General features: G+C 39.4%; 1 protein-coding gene across 2 annotated transcripts in view; it reads right to left on the minus strand.

Annotated features, from left to right (window-relative positions):
* Positions 1-21263, minus strand: part of LOC139909131 (sterile alpha motif domain-containing protein 9-like) — a 56493-nt gene that overhangs the window by 24543 nt on the left and 10687 nt on the right. Inside the window, exons 1-4 of one of the 2 annotated variants that reach the window (XM_071896089.2) lie at positions 16849-17010; positions 16285-16379; positions 15066-15130; positions 7892-12987 (exon numbers count right to left, since the gene is read on the minus strand). In XM_071896089.2, coding sequence (XP_071752190.2) covers positions 8470-12987; positions 15066-15089 — 4542 coding nt within the window. In that variant the 5' untranslated portion in view covers positions 15090-15130; positions 16285-16379; positions 16849-17010 and the 3' untranslated portion in view covers positions 7892-8469. Of the gene's footprint in view, positions 12988-15065; positions 15131-16284; positions 16380-16848; positions 17011-21263 lie in introns of those variants that run through there. The other variant, XM_078286203.1, reaches the window with a different exon arrangement.

A 21263-nucleotide genomic window follows, 5' to 3' on the forward strand; every position in this document is an offset into this window, starting at 1 on the left:
ACCACTTGCACCTTGATGATCTTATTTCAACAGGTATACAAACATTTTGATTTGGTCTGTACCATATGTATAAAAAAAAAAATAAAAAAAAAAGTAGGTAATGGATAAAATAGCATTTGTCTCCATCATCTTTGACAGAGAAAATAACAAAAGAAAAGAACCCTTAACAATAAATATGCATGGCACTATTCTCTGCAACCCTGTTATTTCACACTATCCTTTTCTAAGGAAAACAATCTCTTTAAGTGCAAAACTTATCTAGAAATATTTTTTGAATCGTACTGGAGAGGTCGGACATGAACTTGTCACGTCAGATAAGACCAATAACAATCTAAAGAGTGGGCCACACTCACCCATTGCTCAGTAGGGTGGGTGTTTGCTATCACAGCAGCTTCTACCTGGGCCTTCTGGCTGAAGGATGACCTCCCCTACCTTTCTGCCCCGCGTCATAATTTTACGTATGACACCTATGAGATTCCAGGCTCGGATGTGATGATTTTACACAATGTGGGTTGGCAGTAGGCTAGTAGTTGAATTCATTTTATCTACGACGGCATGCTCCAGAGACTTCCGCCGGCCGAGCGGGCTAACTTCCGGTTAGCCCTCTGCTAACTTGAATGGGGATAGAGCTACTGCCATCTTGTGGCACTTGTACGTTACTACAAACTACAGTTACATTATATAACAGGCACCAGGCGTTTACCGGTATCCACCGTTGTTTTTTCCTTTGTTTTTTTCCCCGGCCTGTATTTGGGGCCGGCCTTTATTTGTTCGTGTCGACCACGGCCCCGGCCATTATCGGAGACCCGGCTTTTAATTGACTACAGGCCACTATTAGAGGAAATACGGTAGCTCAACTCAAGCCCCTGTTTGGCAGGTCCGACCTATTATCGCTGACCAGACTGCAATTATAACCAGATCAATTTATCAATAGCTCTGATTATAACTGTCTGGACTCAATGATATGGCCTGTCAGAGTTAGGTAAATATCCTTAAGCCAAACTAGGACTTGACCGTATGCTACAATGCCTTGCAGTTTGCCTCAGTGATTCACATTCGTACTAGTCATCTAGCCTATATTATTAGCTAGCACACACATAAGTCATGATGACAACGATTAAGCTAGAGAGGCTGTAACATTTGCTATCACTCACCAACACCGCAGCTCCTTGACTGAAAAAATAAAGCACGTTCTCCAAACCCTGTCTGTTTCTTTTACACCTTCACGAGGATTAATTTATACTAACTTTAACGGTTTAAAAACCGGACGTCTCAACAGATGAGATGGCGATCCCATTCACCTCAATGTCGGCCGAAGTGAAAGTTTTCACACTTGGCGCCAGAGCCATATAGAGAGCCTAAGTCCCTCCCTTTCCGGTGGACCACCATGTGACCTTATTTCGGAAAAAATATGTACGGTAGTCAACGGCGAGAGACAAATAATTGTTTGATCCCCTTTGAATTGTGCCATGAATTACACATATGGTGTTTTGTCAATTTAAAAGATAATTTTGCAAGTCAAGAAAGTCGCAGTTTGTCGTAAAACTGTTGAACTATAAGACTGTAAAAATACGTAATTAGAAAGACTACACACCCAAAAGTCGCGCAAGTGACGTAACTTCCTCTCTCCACAAGCTACCCAGAGCCGCTGAAGCTCAGTCCCTCTCAGATAGCAGGAGTATTATACACAACCTGGAAGGTAGACAGTAAGAACGGATTTAAACTGGTTTCGGATGGTTTTAGTACAGTGGGGGCTAACGTTAACGCGATGCCTGTGTGTTTCGTATGTTTCGTTCCATGTTGGTGTTGGTGACGTATATTGTGCGAGACGAGAGATGTAGTTCACTGAGCAGTTTCTCAGCTGTCTGCTGTTTTGATGACCAATAACATGTAATCGTTCTCAGACCAACAGTCATGTGCTGATATAATGGTCGCAACCCATTAACATGTATTTGTCCTCGGACCAACAAATGGTCTCAGTCCGTTAATATTAAACTAGACCAGTAGCCTGCAGACTACAGTTCCCTTTTACCTCCACATGGTGAGCTGGGCACATGCGCAACTTGGTGACAGTTGAAGAAATTCGACTATAGTATGTACTGCATACTGCCCTCAAGGAGGTTCTATATTGAAATTATGAAATTAAGTATGCCATTACCAGCAGACTGTTCATACTGAAGTATACAGCCAAGTATCCCAGAATGCATTTCGCAGCAGCCGGCAGCGATACCGCGGATTTTAAAGCAGGCTAAAAGCTGTTGTAATTTTGGCACTACGACTGTTAATATGTCACTTTATTAAGTTTTAATATTTTTTCAGGCGAGAAAGTAACCATGTAGATTCCCAATATGTGATCAGTTTATCCAAATAACGCCTGTTTGGAAATCTGCACCGACGTTTTCGGAGATCTGAGGAGCCGCCTATGGGAGCCGCTGGCCGGGACCAGCCGGTCATCTCAGCTGCTAGCAGTCCGACTCCTGAGCTGATCGGCCGGTCAACGTCCGTCGTCATACCGGGGAGAACACGATCCGATGAACTGGTCTGTGCAGCTCTTTGATGATTAGAGCTCTGGCTCTAATGTCTCCGTAGCATTTTGATATATGATATAATTCCTTTTGGAAGATAAATGTTGGTCTCACAGAAGAAATCTAACAATTGTAGCTGCCACATTAGTTTGAATGTAAAGTGAAGCTTCATGTTTTTACTGGACAGAACAACAGCGCTGCCTCTGGGGCTCTATATGTACAGATATCACCACATTTCAATAAATATAAATGTATTAAAATGGCCTGGTAACTGGTGAATTGACTTGCATCAATTTATATAATGATCATATTTATTTATCACTTTTCAGAGAAATGTTCTCTGGTTAGTATCTATATTATTCGTTAATGTTAATATTGATGTGAACATGTTACAAAACTTTTCTATTCTTTTGCTCATGGCAACTTACCTCTGAAAGCTTCGGATCTAAACATTGATTGAGAAACAAGAACCTCCCTAGAAAGATGATTAGCCGAATTAAAAACTGATTGTTAGTTAAACTATCAGTCAGCTAGTGAGCTGATAATAGTTGATAGTGATAGTTTCAGTCAGCTCACTAGCTCCCAGTATATTAATGTGATGTGAACAGTTGAGATGAGAGAAAAAGTGAGAATCTTCTTAAATTACAATCTCTTATAGCATCAGAACACTGACAGACTCATGAATAAATTAATCTTTAAAGTGATCATTTAATCTTCATGCATCAAACACATTTCTAAAAGTGAAAAAGGCCTTATTACATGATCATAGAAATTGATACATACAGTATGTTTGATCATCAATAGATATATAAACAAATAAGTAACTAATAAGCAAAATAAACAGTAATCATAAATCATTTAATAGACAAATAAATTATAAGAATAAATAGTCAATCTAAATAATTTCATAAATATCACCGACCATGGATGGGGGAAGGCATTTGAGGTTCTTGTATTTGTGTACTGGTTGGCTAGTGCCACATCCTACAGGGTTGTGTCAGAGGCCTTTGACATTCCCCGCACCACGTGTCACGACATGGTGCACCGGGTCAGCAAGGGCGTCCAAGGCATGTTTAGGAGGCTGATCCGCTTCCCCAACAGGGATGAGCTGGAGGAAATCGGGGCTGGGTTCCAGCAGCTGTCTGGTTCCCCAGCTTTCAGCAATGTGGCAGGGAGCATAGATGGGTGCCATGTTCGTATTGTACCACCTGGACGGTTTGCGGCGGACTACTTCAACCGGAAACTGTTCCACTCCATCCAGTTTCAAGCCGTCTGTGACCGCTTTCTGGATGTCCACGTGGGCTTCCCTGGCGGTGTGCACGGTGCCAGGGTCCTCAGGTGCAGCCCCTTGTATGTGCACCAGCTGTACCCACCTCCAGGATGGTGCCTCGTAGGTGACGGAGGGTATCCCTGCTTGGCTCAACCCATTTTCCTGATGACCCCATTCCGTGAGCCTGTCCGGGAATGCTGTTGAGGGCAGGTACAACACAAGGCTGTCCGGGGCAAGGTGTGTGGTGGAGAGGGCATTTGGGGTGCAGAAGACCAGGTGGCGCTCCATCTTTTTGACAGATAAATATTCAAATTCACCAGCCACTAAATAGTAAATCATTATATTGTGTACCGCCCACTTTCATATTTTACTAGCATTTGGCTGGTGGCTGGTGCTAATTTCCCACCCTTATGCTCATTGCAATGATCCCTTAACGACAAAACTAACTGGTCACCAGCAATATGTACAATTATACATCTCAGGAGAGCAGAACAGTAACTTATAATGAGCCATGCACATGAAAATTACAACACTTAATTTTCTTACTCAAAGCCTTTCATGGCAGCATTGCGCCTGCCGGTGAACTGGTCCTCATTTTTAGCCCTCCATTTTATAAGGTGCTCGGTGTCTTCATCAGTCCCTTGAAGGAAAAGGAACAACGATACAGTGTTATTAATCACGGTTAAAGACGAGATGAAATGAAAAATGCCTTTTTAACCCTTTTAGATCACATCCCCGGTCATACTGTGCACCTATTTAACAATATATGCCAAAAAAAATACCAAAAATCTATTTCATTGTATTCTTATATCAAAATTCAATCATGTTTTCTTCCTGTAAAACAAAATATGCCGTGTGCTTACGTAAGCATGCCCGTAACTAATTTCAACCAATAATATCATGACATCCACCCATCAATCAATCTTCAACTTTTAGCGCACAGAGCTAAGAGGCTAAGATTCATTAGTTAGCTAGCTAGCAACAGCACGGTACTTCGGTGTGTCTTCGGGTGTTATGACACACCCACTTTTCAACGTTCAAATCAAATTCCTCCCAACGTTATGTCCCGCCTGTCTTTCCTGTTTCACTCGGAAATACGTCACGATACGGAAGTTAGATACTCTTGAAATGCCGTTTCATCTCGACTTTAACGTTACTCATCACACGTCCACATTTACAGCTCAGTTGTAGTTAACTACGGTGTTATTAGCCAACTCGCTAACCTCTAACGTTATGCTATATTATTAAATATTATTATTGTTATAAAGATACGTTCATTATGAATATAAACCCCGTCATTCGAATATTATTTGACCACATACAAGCCGTATTACAGTTTGGTTGCTCACATTTGTACGCGCACTGTCGCTGGCTGGTGCCAGGACCGTCGGACCGTCCGCCTCGCAGGCCGCCATTCCGCAGTCTGAAGAGACGCAATGCATTTTGGGGCGGTTGAGTATGTCCAGTAAGCTCATGCTGCATACTCAGGAATTCTTGCTAATCTAGTATACATCCGGGCATTTCTCGCGTACACAAAATTCACATACTATGCAGTTGGAACGCACTACATACTCAATTTCACGTCATATTTAGTATGAATAGTACGTTAGTATGCCGTTAGTATGCCGTTAGTATGCCGTTAGTATGCCGTTAGTATGCCGTTAGTATGCGGTTCCGAACACAGTCATTGAGTATTTAGTAGGCAGTACGTTAGTATGCGGTTCCGAACAGGCCCTATGGTGTAGCCCAGAGCCATATAGCCATATATCTCTATATGGCTCTGGTGTAGCCTATACATGTCCAGTTGTTTATTAATGTGATTACGATCGCAGTACTCCACATATATCAAACTTACTTCGACTATGAGCATAATCACATTAACATAATCAGAGTATGGTTTTTATGGGTTCTGCCTACTCGTATTATAATCGCATTAGGCTATTAGTGTAAAAGTAGCCTAAACGTAGCCTTTTTTTATTTATTCTTATTTTTCTTGTTTTTTATTATTCTTATTTTTCCTCCTCCTCAGCAGCCGCAAAGCTGGCAGCTGTGTCCTCAGACCAACTCAGTTCCCTGCTGTTATGGTCTCAGACAATTAATGCATTTCTTTCTTGTGAAGTAATTCATATTTGAGGTCTAATAGCACTCTCAAATTTAGTTGTCAATGAAGTAGCCAGAAAATGAAGAATAAAAATGATTATTTGATGTAAAAGTTAATCATTCTGTATATGCTTGACAGTGTCAGGGGGTCATGAACGGGCGTCCCTCTGTTTTTAGGGGCCATGAATTGAAAACCATCACCATTATCTCTGCAAGGTTAACTGTGTACATAGCTACTATGAAAATGTCGAATATTGTCTGAAATTTAATCTGTGATGGAAAACAATATAATTTGAATAAATTGCTTCATTGATAACATGCATTCGCTATGTGTATTTTATTAATTTTATCCATAATGTGTTTGTAACGTTTCAATTTTGTCTGTAAAGGCCAGATACCCCAGGTGAATATGGATTTTGTTTTCCTTTCATCCAATTAAAATTAAAATGTATACGGTGAATATGGACACCAATACAAACACTTTTTATGACTATTATGTATTATACGTATTATGACTTTTATTTTGTTTGCTATTACCTTATTGAATCTAGTTAATATTTCATGAAAAATGTGTAAATTTACAAGTAGGCTACATTTTCCTGTTTCATTCTGATGATTAAATAGTTGGTAATTTACATCTCCACAGAAACGAGGACGTTTTCAATTGGTCATGTTCAGTGCTATCACCGCAAACACCATGGGTCCACCAGAGGGCGAAAGAGGAGAACAACAATTTTGGAAGTGGAAAACAATTAAGCAGATATATTTGAGGGTCATATCAGCCACCACAAGTAACTTTTACTCCAAGCACTTTTTAAATGAGCTACTTTTTACTTGTACTCAAGTAGAATTTTACACCAGTAGCCTACATTTACTTCTACTTAAGTAAAATTTAATCAAAGTAATAGTTCTACTTGAGTAGGACATTTTAGTACCGTTACCCTGCCTATGTATCAGTATCTTCATCTTTTTTCCTTTTTTTAGGCTACTTGAAATATCAAATCAAATCAAACTTTATTTATAACGCACCTTTCATACAGCACGCTGTAACACAAAGTGCCTTACATGGGTTAAAACATATGTTTACGTTCAAAACTCAATACAGATAGACTATCTGTATTGATATCTAAATAATAAAAGTCAATTTTCTCAGTGTTGCCCCATTTTTAATTCACAGCTCAATTTGTGGCTCTCACCCAGCCAGACAAGAATAACTCTATTAACCGTCCCTAACTAACATCCTGCCTCAGTATAAAGAAAAGAAAAACAAAGAAAAAATTTAGATGATGAATTCTTACATGGTAATGTTGCCGTGCACCATTTTTATTCAAAAGTAAATCTGTCAATCAGTCAAGCTATCTGCACACCTTCAAAGTCTTCTTGGTAAGTGCAAAAGGATAAAGACTACTAAATAGAAAAATTCCATGCACACTGCATATATAAACAAAAAAACAGTAACATTTCAATATTCAATAATGGCTCCCGTATTTACATTAACTGGAAGAAGTTTGAATATAAGAACATTTAAAACTCATGTTTTAAGAGGCTTGATTCAAAGGTAATACAACATATTTTCCTTTATAAGAAAACAACTTAAAGCTATCAATAATAGAACACACAGGGTCAAAGATACACACAATAAATGTAACATAGTGCCAAAATAATCATGCTTAAATCAATCACTTTTCAAAATGTGCAAGGCTTAATAAAATGGATGAATCCTCAAAAGAAAATCTGTTATAAAACTGTTAACGTACATCATTATATTTCATGGAATAATGCAATGAAATTGCTGTGCTTGATACATCAATGTTTGTCAGCATGAGGCAACTTAACATATTATGATAAAAGGCAATAGTGGCATTCCATTTCAAACAAATTCATTTATATAAACAAAAAAACAGCAAAATTTCAATATTCAAAAATGCCTCCCATATTTACATAAAATGGTAAATGTTTGAATATAAGAAAATTTAAAACTCATATTTTAAGAGGCTTGATTCAAAGGTAATGCAACATATTTTCCTTTATAAAAAAGCAACTTAATGACATCAATAATAGAACATGCAGGGTCAAAGTCACACATTAAATGTAAAATAGTGGCAAAATAATCATACTTAACTCAATCACTTTTCAAAATGTGGAAGGCTTAACAAAATCGATGAATCCTCAAAAGTAAATCTGTTATAAAATTGTTAACGTACATCATATTATTTCATGGAATAATGTAATGAAATTGCTGTGTTTGACACATCAGTGTTGGTCAGCATTCCATTTCAAATCATTTCAATACATAAAAAAAAACAGCAACATTTCAATATTCAAAAATGCCTCCTGTATTTACATTAATTGGTTTAAAATAATGGCGCAATTAATCATAATTAACTCAACCACTTTTTAATAAAATGGATGAATCCTCAAAAGTAAATCTGTTACAAAACTGTTAACGTACATAATTTTATTTCATGGAATATGTAATGAAATTGCTGTGGTGATGATGAATATTGTGATTCAATCTGATTATCTTCTATCGTAACATTAGCCTGGATATCTTCAAACAGGCTTCTCCTAGGTTCAGTTAATGTCAATGGCAAGTGGGCCTTTCATTGAGAAACCAATGAAGAATGACACTTTTGATCCCTTCGCTCGTCCACTAAGCTGACTTCGGAACATTGGAGTGATTTCTATCTTCACATCTGGAATACAGGTATCTGCCAGTATCAAGTTGCCCTGCACCTCACCTGTTACTCTGCAAAGGAGCCCCTCTACCTCCTTCTCTTTCCATATTTTGCCATTTTCCCACATTGAGGCAATTTGTTCCTGCCCAGCCCTAACACACCTCTTCATTTCTCCAAGGTGTACCAGTCTCTCATAACCCCGCTTCTTCCCCATGAAGAAATGGACAACAGGCCACTTGCCATGGTACACTTCCTTCATCACTGCATGGTATGAGGTCCTCATCTGTGACACATACCTTCCCAGACTTGTAGATTCTGCAGGCTGTAAATGCTGCTGTGGCCACAACAGTGCAACTGCGATGAAGCACAACGGCAAGTTATCACTTAATGGAATTTGTCCACGAAGAACTTGAGAAAGGAGATCAAGAAGCTTCTGGTATGGCTGAAGCTGTCGTGATCCAGGTTTGATACAACTTAGAACAACATTCACATAGATGAAGTTGATCCTCTCCTTCACACTACAGTCATCAGCATTGTCAACAACAAACTTGTACTGTTTGGCAATCTTCTCCATCATTTCAGTTGACATTGGATTTGAAAGACAATTCAGAATCCCAGAATAGGTATCAGCTTTTTGCATCTCCAGGAATTGTCTTGCATGGTGAACCTGCAGCATGGTGTGCATGGTTTTATTCTTCAACAGATCTGCAGAATCTGTCTTGCAGAAGAGGTCTGCATATTGTTTGAAACATCTGAAAAGCTCCATTCGGGCTACTTGCTCACGACTGTCTTTCATTCCACATCTGGAGCCCAAGTTGACATAGAAATTGTCAAGATAGTCAAAGTTAGACTTCATCCTGAACTTGAGGTTGTAAAGTACGTCCTCAAACTGTCTGAGAATGGAGTAGTAGCGTGTGTGTTTGTTACGCATGGGATCATGTCTCTCTACTTCCTGAATTCCTGAATTAGCATTGCCAGAGAGAACACGACTCATTACGTCATGACGAACATTGCCTGAAGAAAATATGGGTGTCTTTTTCAGTATTTCAATGACAATTACGCCTACTTGAATTTCTCCCAGGCACCCTGAAGTATTGAAAGGGCAGTTGTCTTGTCTTGTCTTGTTCTGCAATCGGTGCACTGACTCCTTCTTTGCAAGGTCCTGTGTTTCCTTGAATGCATCTTTTGCTGATCGAGCCATTTTGAGAAAAATATTCAATTTTTCAGGCTTAATAGGCACATCCTTGTCATTTGCAATGGCATTCTTCAGCTCATGCTTGATAACTTGTGCTGATGTGTCTGCAATATGTGAGTTCTCTCTGGAAAGATCTTTTGCTCTCCCTGCCCAATCTTTTGCCTCTTTGAAATCCTTCTTCTTTAAGTAATAGTACCTGGCTAGTAACTGAGAGATGATGGCATCTTTCTGAAATCTTTTTGATGCATTCAGTAGCACCATCTCTTCCAACCCCTGAGATTCGCTTGCAATATCCTGAATTAGTGGAGAGAACTGAGATTCCTCCTCCACTGAGTGATGTCTCTTCACCAACATGTAGCGCACATCATGCATGAGTTTGTCTTTGCCTTGTGTGCTCTCATAAAGCTTGTCTGTGGTTAGCAGTAGGTTAGTAATCTCTACTCTTTTTACATTGTGTGTTGTTGTAAGTTCCTGCAAACAGTGCCAAGCAATGCTTGAGTGGATCATTTTCACAGCTTTGAATACTACCTTACCCTCAACTGAGACGATGGAAATGAAAGTGGAAAACTTTCCAAATCCATCTTCGACTCTGCCAGATCCACAAAATGGTTTTGGTTGAAGACCTAGAAATTCCTCACACAGAGAGACGGAGAGTGAGGCACCCTTGCAGTATACATTCAACAGAACTAAAACAGCAATAAGTTGTGCATGTTTTTGATTGAAGTTGAAGCTCTTCAGGGTGTTGCGGACCACACCCTGAATGTATTCTGGCAAAAAGTTCTTCTTCATGATCATGAACCCATAGAACGTTTCAGCATTTTTGTGTGTTTTCTCTATTTCCACAAGTTTTTGCTCAAACTGTTTCTGCTCCATTTCAGAGAGATTATTGCCAATGAATACAGTCTCTGCAGTTGTTTCATTCTGTTCTGAAGACTCTGACCTCATGCAATTCAGCAGAATTACCTGTGGGGAGCTAGACTGAATGTCCTTCCTCACACACTCTTTTTCAATGAGTTGCTGCAAGTCAAACACTTTGTCCATGTCCTCAAAGTCATCTATCATCAGCAAAACAGGGACCCGAGGTAATTGCTCTTCATGGTCATACACCAAAAGTTTGACCACTTGTTCAGCAACTTCAACCAAGTCAGCATTGCTGTCTTTCAGAACTGCACAACGGTACTTGTCCCTCAGAAACCATAGAGTGTGCATGGCTAAAGCTGTCCCACCGCATCCAGGTACATGCATGAGGTTGAAGAAAACACAGGCTTTTCTCAGGGAGCACAAATCTGGTATGACTGTGTTCACGATGAAGTCAAACTTGTCCCGTTTAATGAAAGGTGTGGATCCAGGCTGCTCAGAGAAATAGAAATTCCACCATGACACTTTTCCTCCTTTGTAGAAGTTCTCCTCTATGGCAATTTTGTCCTCATTTCCTCCTTCACACTGGTTCACACACAGGACATCTAAGGTATTCAGGCTACGCTCCACTTTCTTTTCAAATAGCACTTTGCTTCTTCCACCACAGCTCAGGAAACGGTTGGATTTACGGTTTTCTGACAAAAGACTGCGGATGGTGCCATTGACTTCAGCAAAACTGAGCTCATAGATGCATCTACCAGAAATGTTGATTCCATAGCGAGCCTCAATCAGGTCCTTCCAACAGGTAAAAGCTTTTTCATTTTCACAGATACAAAGGATTTGCTCTGTGCCTCCGAGCTCTAGCCAGAATGTGCTGAAAGTCTCTACAAGAGGGTCCATCTTCTCACTTACAGTAGATAAAAGTAAGAAAATGACAAGGAATCTCTTGTTTGGAAGCACATCTTTCCGGCACAAGAATGAAATCACACCTCGAACAGAGGCTCCCTTGTGTATACACCAGTTTTCTATGTCTGAGGGTGCCTCATCATTGATACCTCCATTGCAGAACACCCAGCTGGTGTTTCTAGTTAATTTCAACTTGCTGGCAATGTCTTCAACACCTTCTGTGATTTTATACTGTACTGGTAAATGGACATTCACTATACTCTGCTCTTCAAAGTGCCACTGTAATCCATTTTTAGCTGATTCCGGATCAAAGTCCAAAACAGCTGTTGGATTGAGCTCCAGAAGAAATGCCAGTGATTCCAACTGGATTGAATGTGATTTGTTAGTTACTATCACATACCGCTCAAAGTGCGACTTATCTAAAGTAATCATTTGACTTAGTCTAGAGCCTTGATGGCTGCCTTTAATCACTTTGAGGTGCTTCTCTTCTGCTTGTTTTCGGAGTTGTGATAGCTGTGGCAGACTGTCAACAAACTTGTTGTACTCTTCCATAGGTTTTGCATAGGTGGTTGGAGCAAGGAGATCCCTGCTGCTACTGCCATCACGGACATAGAAATATTTTGACTGTTTTGTTTCAGTTTTGTCTGTTTCTTTGCCTTTTGCCTTCTTCTTTGCTTTCTTGGTCTCCAAGCTGATATGGTAAATGTTTTCTTTACAGATCATAGAGTCAGGCACTATGTCCACTTCTATCACACACTTCACGGATGATGTCATATCCTTATTGAGAACCCCAACAAATCGAGGAGGCTTGATGCACATTTTTGCTGTCTTTTTGTGTTTATGTTCAAAATAACCATTAATGGCATCATTTAGTGCATTTTCATAAGCCTCTTTGTCCTTAACATCCACTCCCAACACTTCACCATGGATGAACTCTGGCTTGTCACCTACTCCAAAATGTATGGTGCCGTTGGTGCGGCTATTCATGCAGGCTGCTGCAAAGCGAATAACCTCAGTAGTGAACTTTCTCATTTTATTTTCATCTGATGTATTGATGAAAGCTTTATACTCATGGCAGGGTTCAATATAGTCTGAGGCACCTGATTCTGTAACATCAAGAATGCTGTTCTCTGTGTATCTACATGTGTCATGGTATCTATGGAATGGATAGGGCTTGCATGGCCTTCCAGACTGGTTTACAGAGCGTGTTGCCCGTTCTTTCTTTAACTTCATCAGCTCATCTCTGGCATGAATGATAAGTTTGGTCGGCCCAAGAGTCACACCCAAATCTGTTAAGTCTGTTTTATCTAAAAGTAAAAGACTAGACCCTTTAATGTCCTGTTGAAGCAACATATCTGCAAATTTGTCATCCACACCAGCCTCCTTGAGAGCCCATTGTCTCACTTGATGTTTACTCCAATCCTTGATGTCAGCTGACAGATCCTCCTCTTCATTCTAAAATAAAAGACATCACCTTATTATTCCAAATTCAAATTACCTTTAATTATTTGTTGACGATTTTTAGTGTTGGGGAATGGGGTGTAGTTAACTCTACAACTACTTGTTAAACCAACTTGTGCAGTATTTGCGTGATAGTTCAGCTGAATTCAAATCTTAGATTTTTAAGCACTTAATTGCTTTGAGACATTTTGTTTAAGTACTTAGCTAGAAACTTACTACATTTAATATTAAATGTTTTTGTAACAAGATTTAACAGTATGTGACAGGTAATTGTTTTTAAAAGTCTTAAAGTGTGTATTTGTACACTGTTGTAAACACTGGGACAGCAACTGAGATAATGCCTCTTTTTTTAACTGAACTCAAACTCCAAGGCCAAAGATCCAGTCGACATTCAGAAACATTCAAAAACTGCAAAGCTGTCATTGGTCAGGAGTACATAATGTGGGATTACAGCCTTATGGGGCAGCAGGTTGGCTTAGTGAGTAGGGAAACCAGTTTGTCCAGGTTCAAGCCATCATTATCGGCAAGCACCAACCATGCTTAGGTATCCCTGATCAATAAAGTATAAAACCCTACCAGCTCCAAGGGCAGGTCTGTATCTGACCTTGCGCTCTCTCAACATTAAAGGATAAGGCTGGTGTTTTTTAATGCATTTCTTACCGTCAACAAATTCTATGAAAATAACAAAATCAGCAATGAATTTGTTTTGCCAACAAATCTCGTCCATGTAGCCAATGCCCAATTAAGCCATGTCTCGGTAGCCATAGAACTCCATTGTATAAAAAAAAACTATTAAAAACACATCAAAGAGCCATGCTGTTGCTCTGGGCAACATATTTCATCATCACGATGCACCGGGCCAGCCGACTTTTTCCTCAAACAACTTAATAAGCTGACCGTAAACACGTTGTCGATCTCAGGAAAGTAGTTCCGTAGCACCGAAAATAGTCCCCGGCGTAATGAAGAATTTGTTCCCATTTGAATTTGATTTGGTAATAACTACAATAGCCTGACTTTTCATAGTAACAGGTAGCGATTTTTAAAATGTAAACTATGTCTTTGTGAGCTGTATTTAAGGTTTTTAGCTTACAATTGGAGCCAATGACTTCCGGTTTGAAGGCTAAAAAGGGAACGTGGGCAGTCGGAAAGTAACGGGAGTAGAGCAAACGCATTGTTGATTTTGTTATTTTCATAGGATTTGTTGATGATAAGAAATGCATTAAAAAACACCAGCCTTATCCTTTAAGATGTTACTTATACCACACATACACACACAAAAAACACACACACACACACACACAGGGAGGTCAGAGGTCAGGGACAGCTACAGTACAGCTTCCCTGGGGATTCTTTATGTTCTCCGCCCCTGCAGCCTGGCACCACTTGCAGACAGATTTGCAGCTAGATGAGCTGATCCCGACTAGGGCATTCAAAAATGTAGTGAAGGGCTTGGAGGCAAATTCAATTGGAATTTGTAATTGCTTCCTTAGCTAGACCCGTTTCCTCCTGGCTGTCTTTTAGGCATATGACTCTGTGAGTTGCTACTGTATGTTTTGTTTTATGTGCTTTTAATCTTTGCTTGTATGTTGTTTGAAAATCTGTATTGCTGCTATCTTGGCCAGGGCTCCCTCGAAAAAGAGATCTTGTAATCTCAATGGGAATAAATAAATAAATTCAACGTCTTTCTCAAGGACACTTCAGTAGGGTGGGTGTTTGCTGTCACAGCAGCTTGTACCTGGGCCTTCTAGTTGAAAGATGATCTCACTGATCCCTATCCCACCTTTCTGCCCCGTGTTAATGTCATAATTTTTTGTATGATACCTATATGAGGGGTTGGAGACAGTAGTTGAACTAATTTTATAAAGCTATGTTAGTTTGATAAATATTATTTTTAGGGTATTTAGATCTAAACTTTAACCTCTTTCACTGTAAAGTAGTTAGCAGTTTGCTTGATTACAGTATGAGTAGCTTCCCCTGAAGCAATGATATATAGAAGAGATTTAATATAAGCAATTCACAATAGAAAGCTAGACACTAAACTCAGTACATACTAATATTCAACTGTACTTTACCTTCATGTCACCTGTGTCAGCCATAATAAGCGTTCTCTTGTCACAAATTTAGATCATCATCAAAGCTGAAAAAAAACAAAACATTTAAATATTCAAAATTACAAATGTATAAATGTATAAGTATGAATCAACAACTTTCTTCTTGATTTAGACGTGTATGTGCGTGTGTGGGTGGGGTGGGGGGGCAACTTCTGGTTGCACTTTCTGTAAGGTTTTTTTGTTTTTGTTTTTTTGCTCCAAATGGAACAGAAAAGATTAAGTACATATAGCCAGGCTTTTCTTCCAGACCAACTCTGTAATGTATTTTCAGTATCTGTACTATTGCCCATTGGGTATAAAATAGATTAGGCCTATATTTGGATACTTCTATGATGATGTATGGAATATTTACTGTAGTTACAGATATTTTTATTTGTTTCAGATGAACAATAAGCCCGTTGTGAGTTTTCATTGTCTAGTGTGGGCAATGAGATGCACTGGCTGTATGAGGAAAATCAAGATTTCACTAGTGTGCTCTCTGGTGTCAGCTGTGGCAGGAAATGAATCAAACCAGGAAGAAAGTGTGGTGCCCATTCAATACACATTTTAAATGTAGCTACACAAAAGAAAAAATAATTATCATTAAACTAATCAACAAGCCAGTTGCATGGTAAGCATGTCAAGATGAATTCATCATACACATACATACATACACGTACATTATATTTAACTTATTTATCACATATTACCATACTGAATAAGCATAATGAAACATATGAATAGAAGCAATAAAAGACAGCATAAGTGAATTACCAAGATTATAATTTAATCAAGCAAGCAAGCAATCAAGCAAAAAACTTTGGTTTTCATTCTAGTCATTTTGTGCCAGACAGGCAGGTGCAACATATAGCCGGGTGGGGTAGGAATCATCATCAACTTTGTTACATCCAGCTGGTCTCAAGGCCCATTTAGGTTAGCAATCATTTACAATCATTTTAAATCTCTAGAGATCCCAAATCACACAAACCTACAAGATAATAATTAGATATTAATAACTGATTGTCTGGCATGTGAATATTGCATATAAATCTAAGGATGTAATTGCATTTTTGTTTTGGAAGTCGAATAAGATTTGGATACAGGTCCGGGCCTTTCTTCTCAGGTAGGCTGTGTTTGCAAGAACATGTCTTAACATTGAAAAATAGACTACAGGAAGTATAATGGAAAAAAACACACTTACCCGTCCTGGCCAAGTGTCTTTGCTATACCACTATCTGTGCTGTCCTCATTGTTTTATGAACTGTTTACCAACCAGGGTTGATGTGACAGCCTTTTCTAAAAAAGGAAATAAAAAATCAATCTTCATGTTTTGTTTGTGCAGGAGACAGAAGATCAGAACAGTTGGCACTAAATAGCAATAATACGCAATAAAAGCCAGCATAAGTCAACTACCAAGAGTATAATGTAATCATTAAAATGTAAGGCAAGAGATTCAAAAAAATCTTTGGTTTTCATTCTAGTTATTTTGTGTCAAGCAGATGCAACATATAGCTGGGTGGGGTAGGAAGCATCATCAACTTGGCAGGAAGTAACAAAAAATATATAATAATTAAATATTAGTGATTATGACATATGAATATTGCATGTAAAACTAAGGATGTAATTGTTGTTGTTTTTTTATTTGGAGGTCCAATTGTGATTAAGAATTGGATACAGGTCCAGGCCTCTTTGCAAGAACATGCCATGGCCCACACTGAAAAACACAGAAAGTAACCTATAACCTAATATAAAGTAACACACTTACCCGTCCTGGTCAAGTTTCTTGGCTGTTATCACTTTCCGCGCTGTCCCCGTCGATTTATGAATTGCTTGCCAACTAGGGTTGATCTGACAGCCTTTTCCAAAAAAGGAAGTAGGCTAAATGATAAATCTTGATGTTCTTGTTTGCGGAGGAGACAGAAGAGACCTGCCGGGTGGCTGAACTGCTGTCAGTTCATATGAAACGAAACTTGAAGTGAGGCTGCTGCTGCTTCCTTTTTCTTTCTTTTTTTTTTCTTGCCAATTGATGCTTCTCAAAACTTTTGAAGACTTCCCAGAGAGGACAACCAAGGAAAATAAAAATGAACAAACTACATGAACCACAAAAGAATAGAATAGAATAGCGCTTTTAACACTCATACTGTATGTTTTCCTCTATTGACTAGATATCAATTGTTTTTTTACCAAAGTTATCAATCACTATATCTTCTAAAAGAGATTCAATTCATTTATCGTTATCATTTTCTGTAAATTTGGTATCGATTTCTTTCGTCCGCATTGAAGGTTGGGGTCAGCCAAACAGGGTGTAGATTAAGGTTGGGGTTAGATTAGTCAATTTTAGCAAATTAAAGCCACACAATGTGGACACACGAGATTCCACTTTGGCCAGAAATTAGCCTACTGTAAGATCCCTAGCCCAGAAAAAAAAACACATGTAGCCTACTAGCCTATTGAAAAGAAAGTAGATGAAGATGAAAGTAGATGTTGGTGTTGAAACCTGTTCCAGAAGAATCAAGCAGCAGAATATTTTGAACATTTTAAAAAAATAAGTGTTACACAAATACTTGATGCCTTTCAAAGCTGACTATAGGATAATTGTGTTAAATGATATTCATGATAGCCTACTATAATATTAAAATTAGTCATTACGAGCTTTGTATACAAGTAAAAGAACTTTAAAATCAATTCTAAAGGACACTGGGAGCCAGTACAATGTAGCTAAAACCGGAGTGATATGTTCTTGCTCCCTTATTTTTGTTAAAAGTCTAGCTGCAGAGACTTTTTAGGGAGGCCGGTAAAGAGGGCATTGCAGTAGTCCAGTCTACTTGTAAGAGTTAGCTTTTCAGCATCTTTCTGGGTTAGGAAGGGCCGCACCTTGGCAATATTTCTAAGATGAAAGAATCCTGTTCTGGTCACCTTGTTTATATGGGAATTAAAACTAAGATCAGAATCTAAGATAACACCCAGGCTTGTTACTTCTGATTTGATCCAGGGATTCAGGTTCCCAAGTCTTGTGGAGAGTTCTTCTCTTTTGGCTTCAGGGCCGACCAAAAGTATTTCTGTCTTATCTTCATTCAGTTTTAAGAAATTTGTATTCATCCAATCATTGATAGACAATAGACAAGTAGTGAGGGAGCTTAAGGCATCTGCATGATTTGGCTCTACAGAAATGTATAGTTGTGTATCATCAGCATAGCTATGGAAATTGACATTATGTTCTCTGATAATATCATCTAATGGTGGCATGTACAGTGAGAAAAGCAGGGGACCAAGACAGCTTCCTTGTGCAACACCAGAAGTTAGATCATGTTTCTCTGTTACCTGATCTCCAAGACATTAAAAATGTCCTCCCTCTAATGTAAGTTCTGAACCAGTTTAGGACACATTCAGAGAGACCAACCCAGTTCTCGAGACGATCTATGAGAATATTGTGGTCGATGGTGTCAAATGCTGCACTCAAGTCCGAAAGAACCAGAACTGAGACCCTGTTGGCATTAGTGCTAAGTCTCAAATCACTGACTATTTTGGTGAGAGCAGTTTCTGTGCTGTGGTTGGCTCTGAGGGTTAGGGTTAGAAAAAAGGAAGGTTTGATATGGGCCTGTAGTTACTTAGGATCCCACAGTCCAAATGTGATTTCTTCAACAGCGGTTTCACAACAGCGGTTTCAAAGGCATCACGAAGAACCCCAGTCTCAAGTGATGTATTAATGATTTTCAGAGTTTGAAACACTGTTGAAAACCCTCTTAAAAAATGTAGTGGGGACAGGGTCAAGAGAGCAGGTGGAATATTTACATCTTATTAAGTTCATTAATTAAAAATGATTTGTTTGTTAGTGACCTAACATTTAGTAGAGCTAATTTTGAAGTTTTGACAGGGCGTGAAACTGATTTTGAGTGATGAGGAACACATACCAAATTCGATAGATTTGCAGAGTGAGTTGAGTACGTCTTATTTAGCCTGTTCCTAGTCAAAACAGGAATGGGGAGAGCTCCATGCACTGATGTAAAGTCTCTTAATGTTGATGGTGGGCCAGCAAGAACACTGGGTCCCGGCTTGATATGGGAGCAGTCACGGGTGCCATCTCTACAGCAGCATGGACCCTGAATATATCAGTTGCCATGTTTTCCGGGGTTAATATCAGCACTGTTGGCCTGACACACAGTACTTGATGCAGCCGGTGAGGATGAACGCCGGGGAAGAGGAAGTGGGGGGGAAGGCCGCTGTGGTAGTGTCTTGACCGGGGGGAGAGATGGAGCTGGGGGGCACAGCTTTGAGTGTGGAAGGGTGCTACATAGGAAGGAGCGGGCAATGGGTCGGGGGGTGAGTTTGATCCCAGCATCAACGAGTTCTTCCATTGTGTCGGTGAACCCTAGATGAGCGCCGGTGGGAGAAAGGAGAGGGAAAAAACAGGGGGAAAGGGGGGAGGATGAAAAATGAAACAATCCCTTCAAATAGGTCGTGTCCCAAACACGGTGGAAGCCCTGGCTGGCAAACATGGAAGTATTTCAGACTATTAAAAACTGAATCAAATTTTATTCCACAACACATATTGTCGTGGCTCATAGACAGCTCTTCAACATGTCTTTTGTAGCTCTCAACTGTCCTTTTTGGGCCAGGCTTATGAGGTGCACAGCGAAAGCGATTAAACGATTAAACAGTACCGACAGAAATGACTGCAGAAATGACTGCTTTTACTGAAATTTTCTGTGAACCCTCCAATGCAATGGGATCCAAGGTTGTCACCAGAAATTGCCAGTAAAGAACCCTTAAATGTCAGGCCTTCCTCTGTTTGGAAGCCTAAATCCTCAATGTCTTTCAGGTCTTTGATAAGAGAGGCAAATACTTTCTTGTGGTCAAAATATTTGAAATCCTCTTCTCGACATAACATAACCAATTGCATAGGATCTATTGATGATCTATTGTGTAGCAAAATTTCAGAAAGTGTCATACACACTGTGAGTACTTTGTGCTTTTTCCTGCCTGAGCCAAGGGGGTTAACAACCTCGAATGCGTCTTGATATAAAATGACTGACACTGACGAGGGAGACTCCAGTAAAAGTAAAGTTTTTCCCTTCTGTCACATCCTCTATCACATTCTTTACAGCAGTATGCATCTTTGATTGTGCAAATTGGTCTTTAACTGATGACTGGCTGAGGAGGGATTTCAGGGTCTCTTTGACGGGGATGTACTGACAGAAACGTTCTTTGCCCGCTGCATCTGAACCCAGAAAGATTTGTGTGGGCTCAACATAGCTAAAGTTTTTTAAGTTTTTTTTTTCTAAAGACTCCTTCATTGCACAACTTCATTGGGTCGTCTTGTGACACCTCATCAATGATTTGTTTAATCTCATTTTCTGGCAAAGTGCTGCCAACCTTTCTTGAACTTTTGAAAGGACGTGTCATTCCACAGTTGTGCATCTCCTGGAACTCCTCTATGATCAACTGAATTGTGGAGGCAGGTAAAAGCATTTTAGCTTGCATATTTAAATAGAAAAGAGCTAAATTACTTAAAAATGCCTCTTGATCAACTGAACCCTCTGAGGCACAGTCACCCAAATCTAACATTTCCTGCAACAAGCTCTCATTTTGCGTATTGTCTGAGGAAACATGTCTGTCTCCACATTCAAAGGGTGAAACTTGTTATGTTTCCTGCTTAAGTGAGAGGAAAAGGATGACCTTACATGGGAATACTTAGGGCAGTCTGCATATGGGCACGATATCTTTTTCCCATCTCTGATATGCCATTTCAGATGTATGCATAAACTGGAAAAGTTGAGTGACTGAAATGTACAACCATCAACCTGACAGGTTTTGTATGTTGATGTAAGACTGGAAGACTGTTTCAAATATAGCTAACATTATAGAAGAAAATAACTTCGCCTATCACGTTATCACTTAGCTACACACCCGATTTCATATGTTACAAAATATTGTGGTTAGAACCCCTATAGATAATCAGGGAATTTGACAAATTGATTTGTGTCAGATATAGTTATGGATAGAACAGCCAGTCAGTGCACCTTGTGGAGAGACAGAGAAACCCAATAAACTAAGCCAGCAAGACAGACACCTATCACAATATAATAGTTGGGAAGAATTGTTTGGCCTCACAGTTGCACCTCAATCAGAAAAAAATAAAGAGAATGCTTTTGCATTAAAAACAGTTAATTCATGTTTGAA

This window comes from Centroberyx gerrardi, chromosome 10, assembly GCF_048128805.1.
Source record: "Centroberyx gerrardi isolate f3 chromosome 10, fCenGer3.hap1.cur.20231027, whole genome shotgun sequence".
NCBI lineage: Eukaryota > Metazoa > Chordata > Actinopteri > Beryciformes > Berycidae > Centroberyx > Centroberyx gerrardi.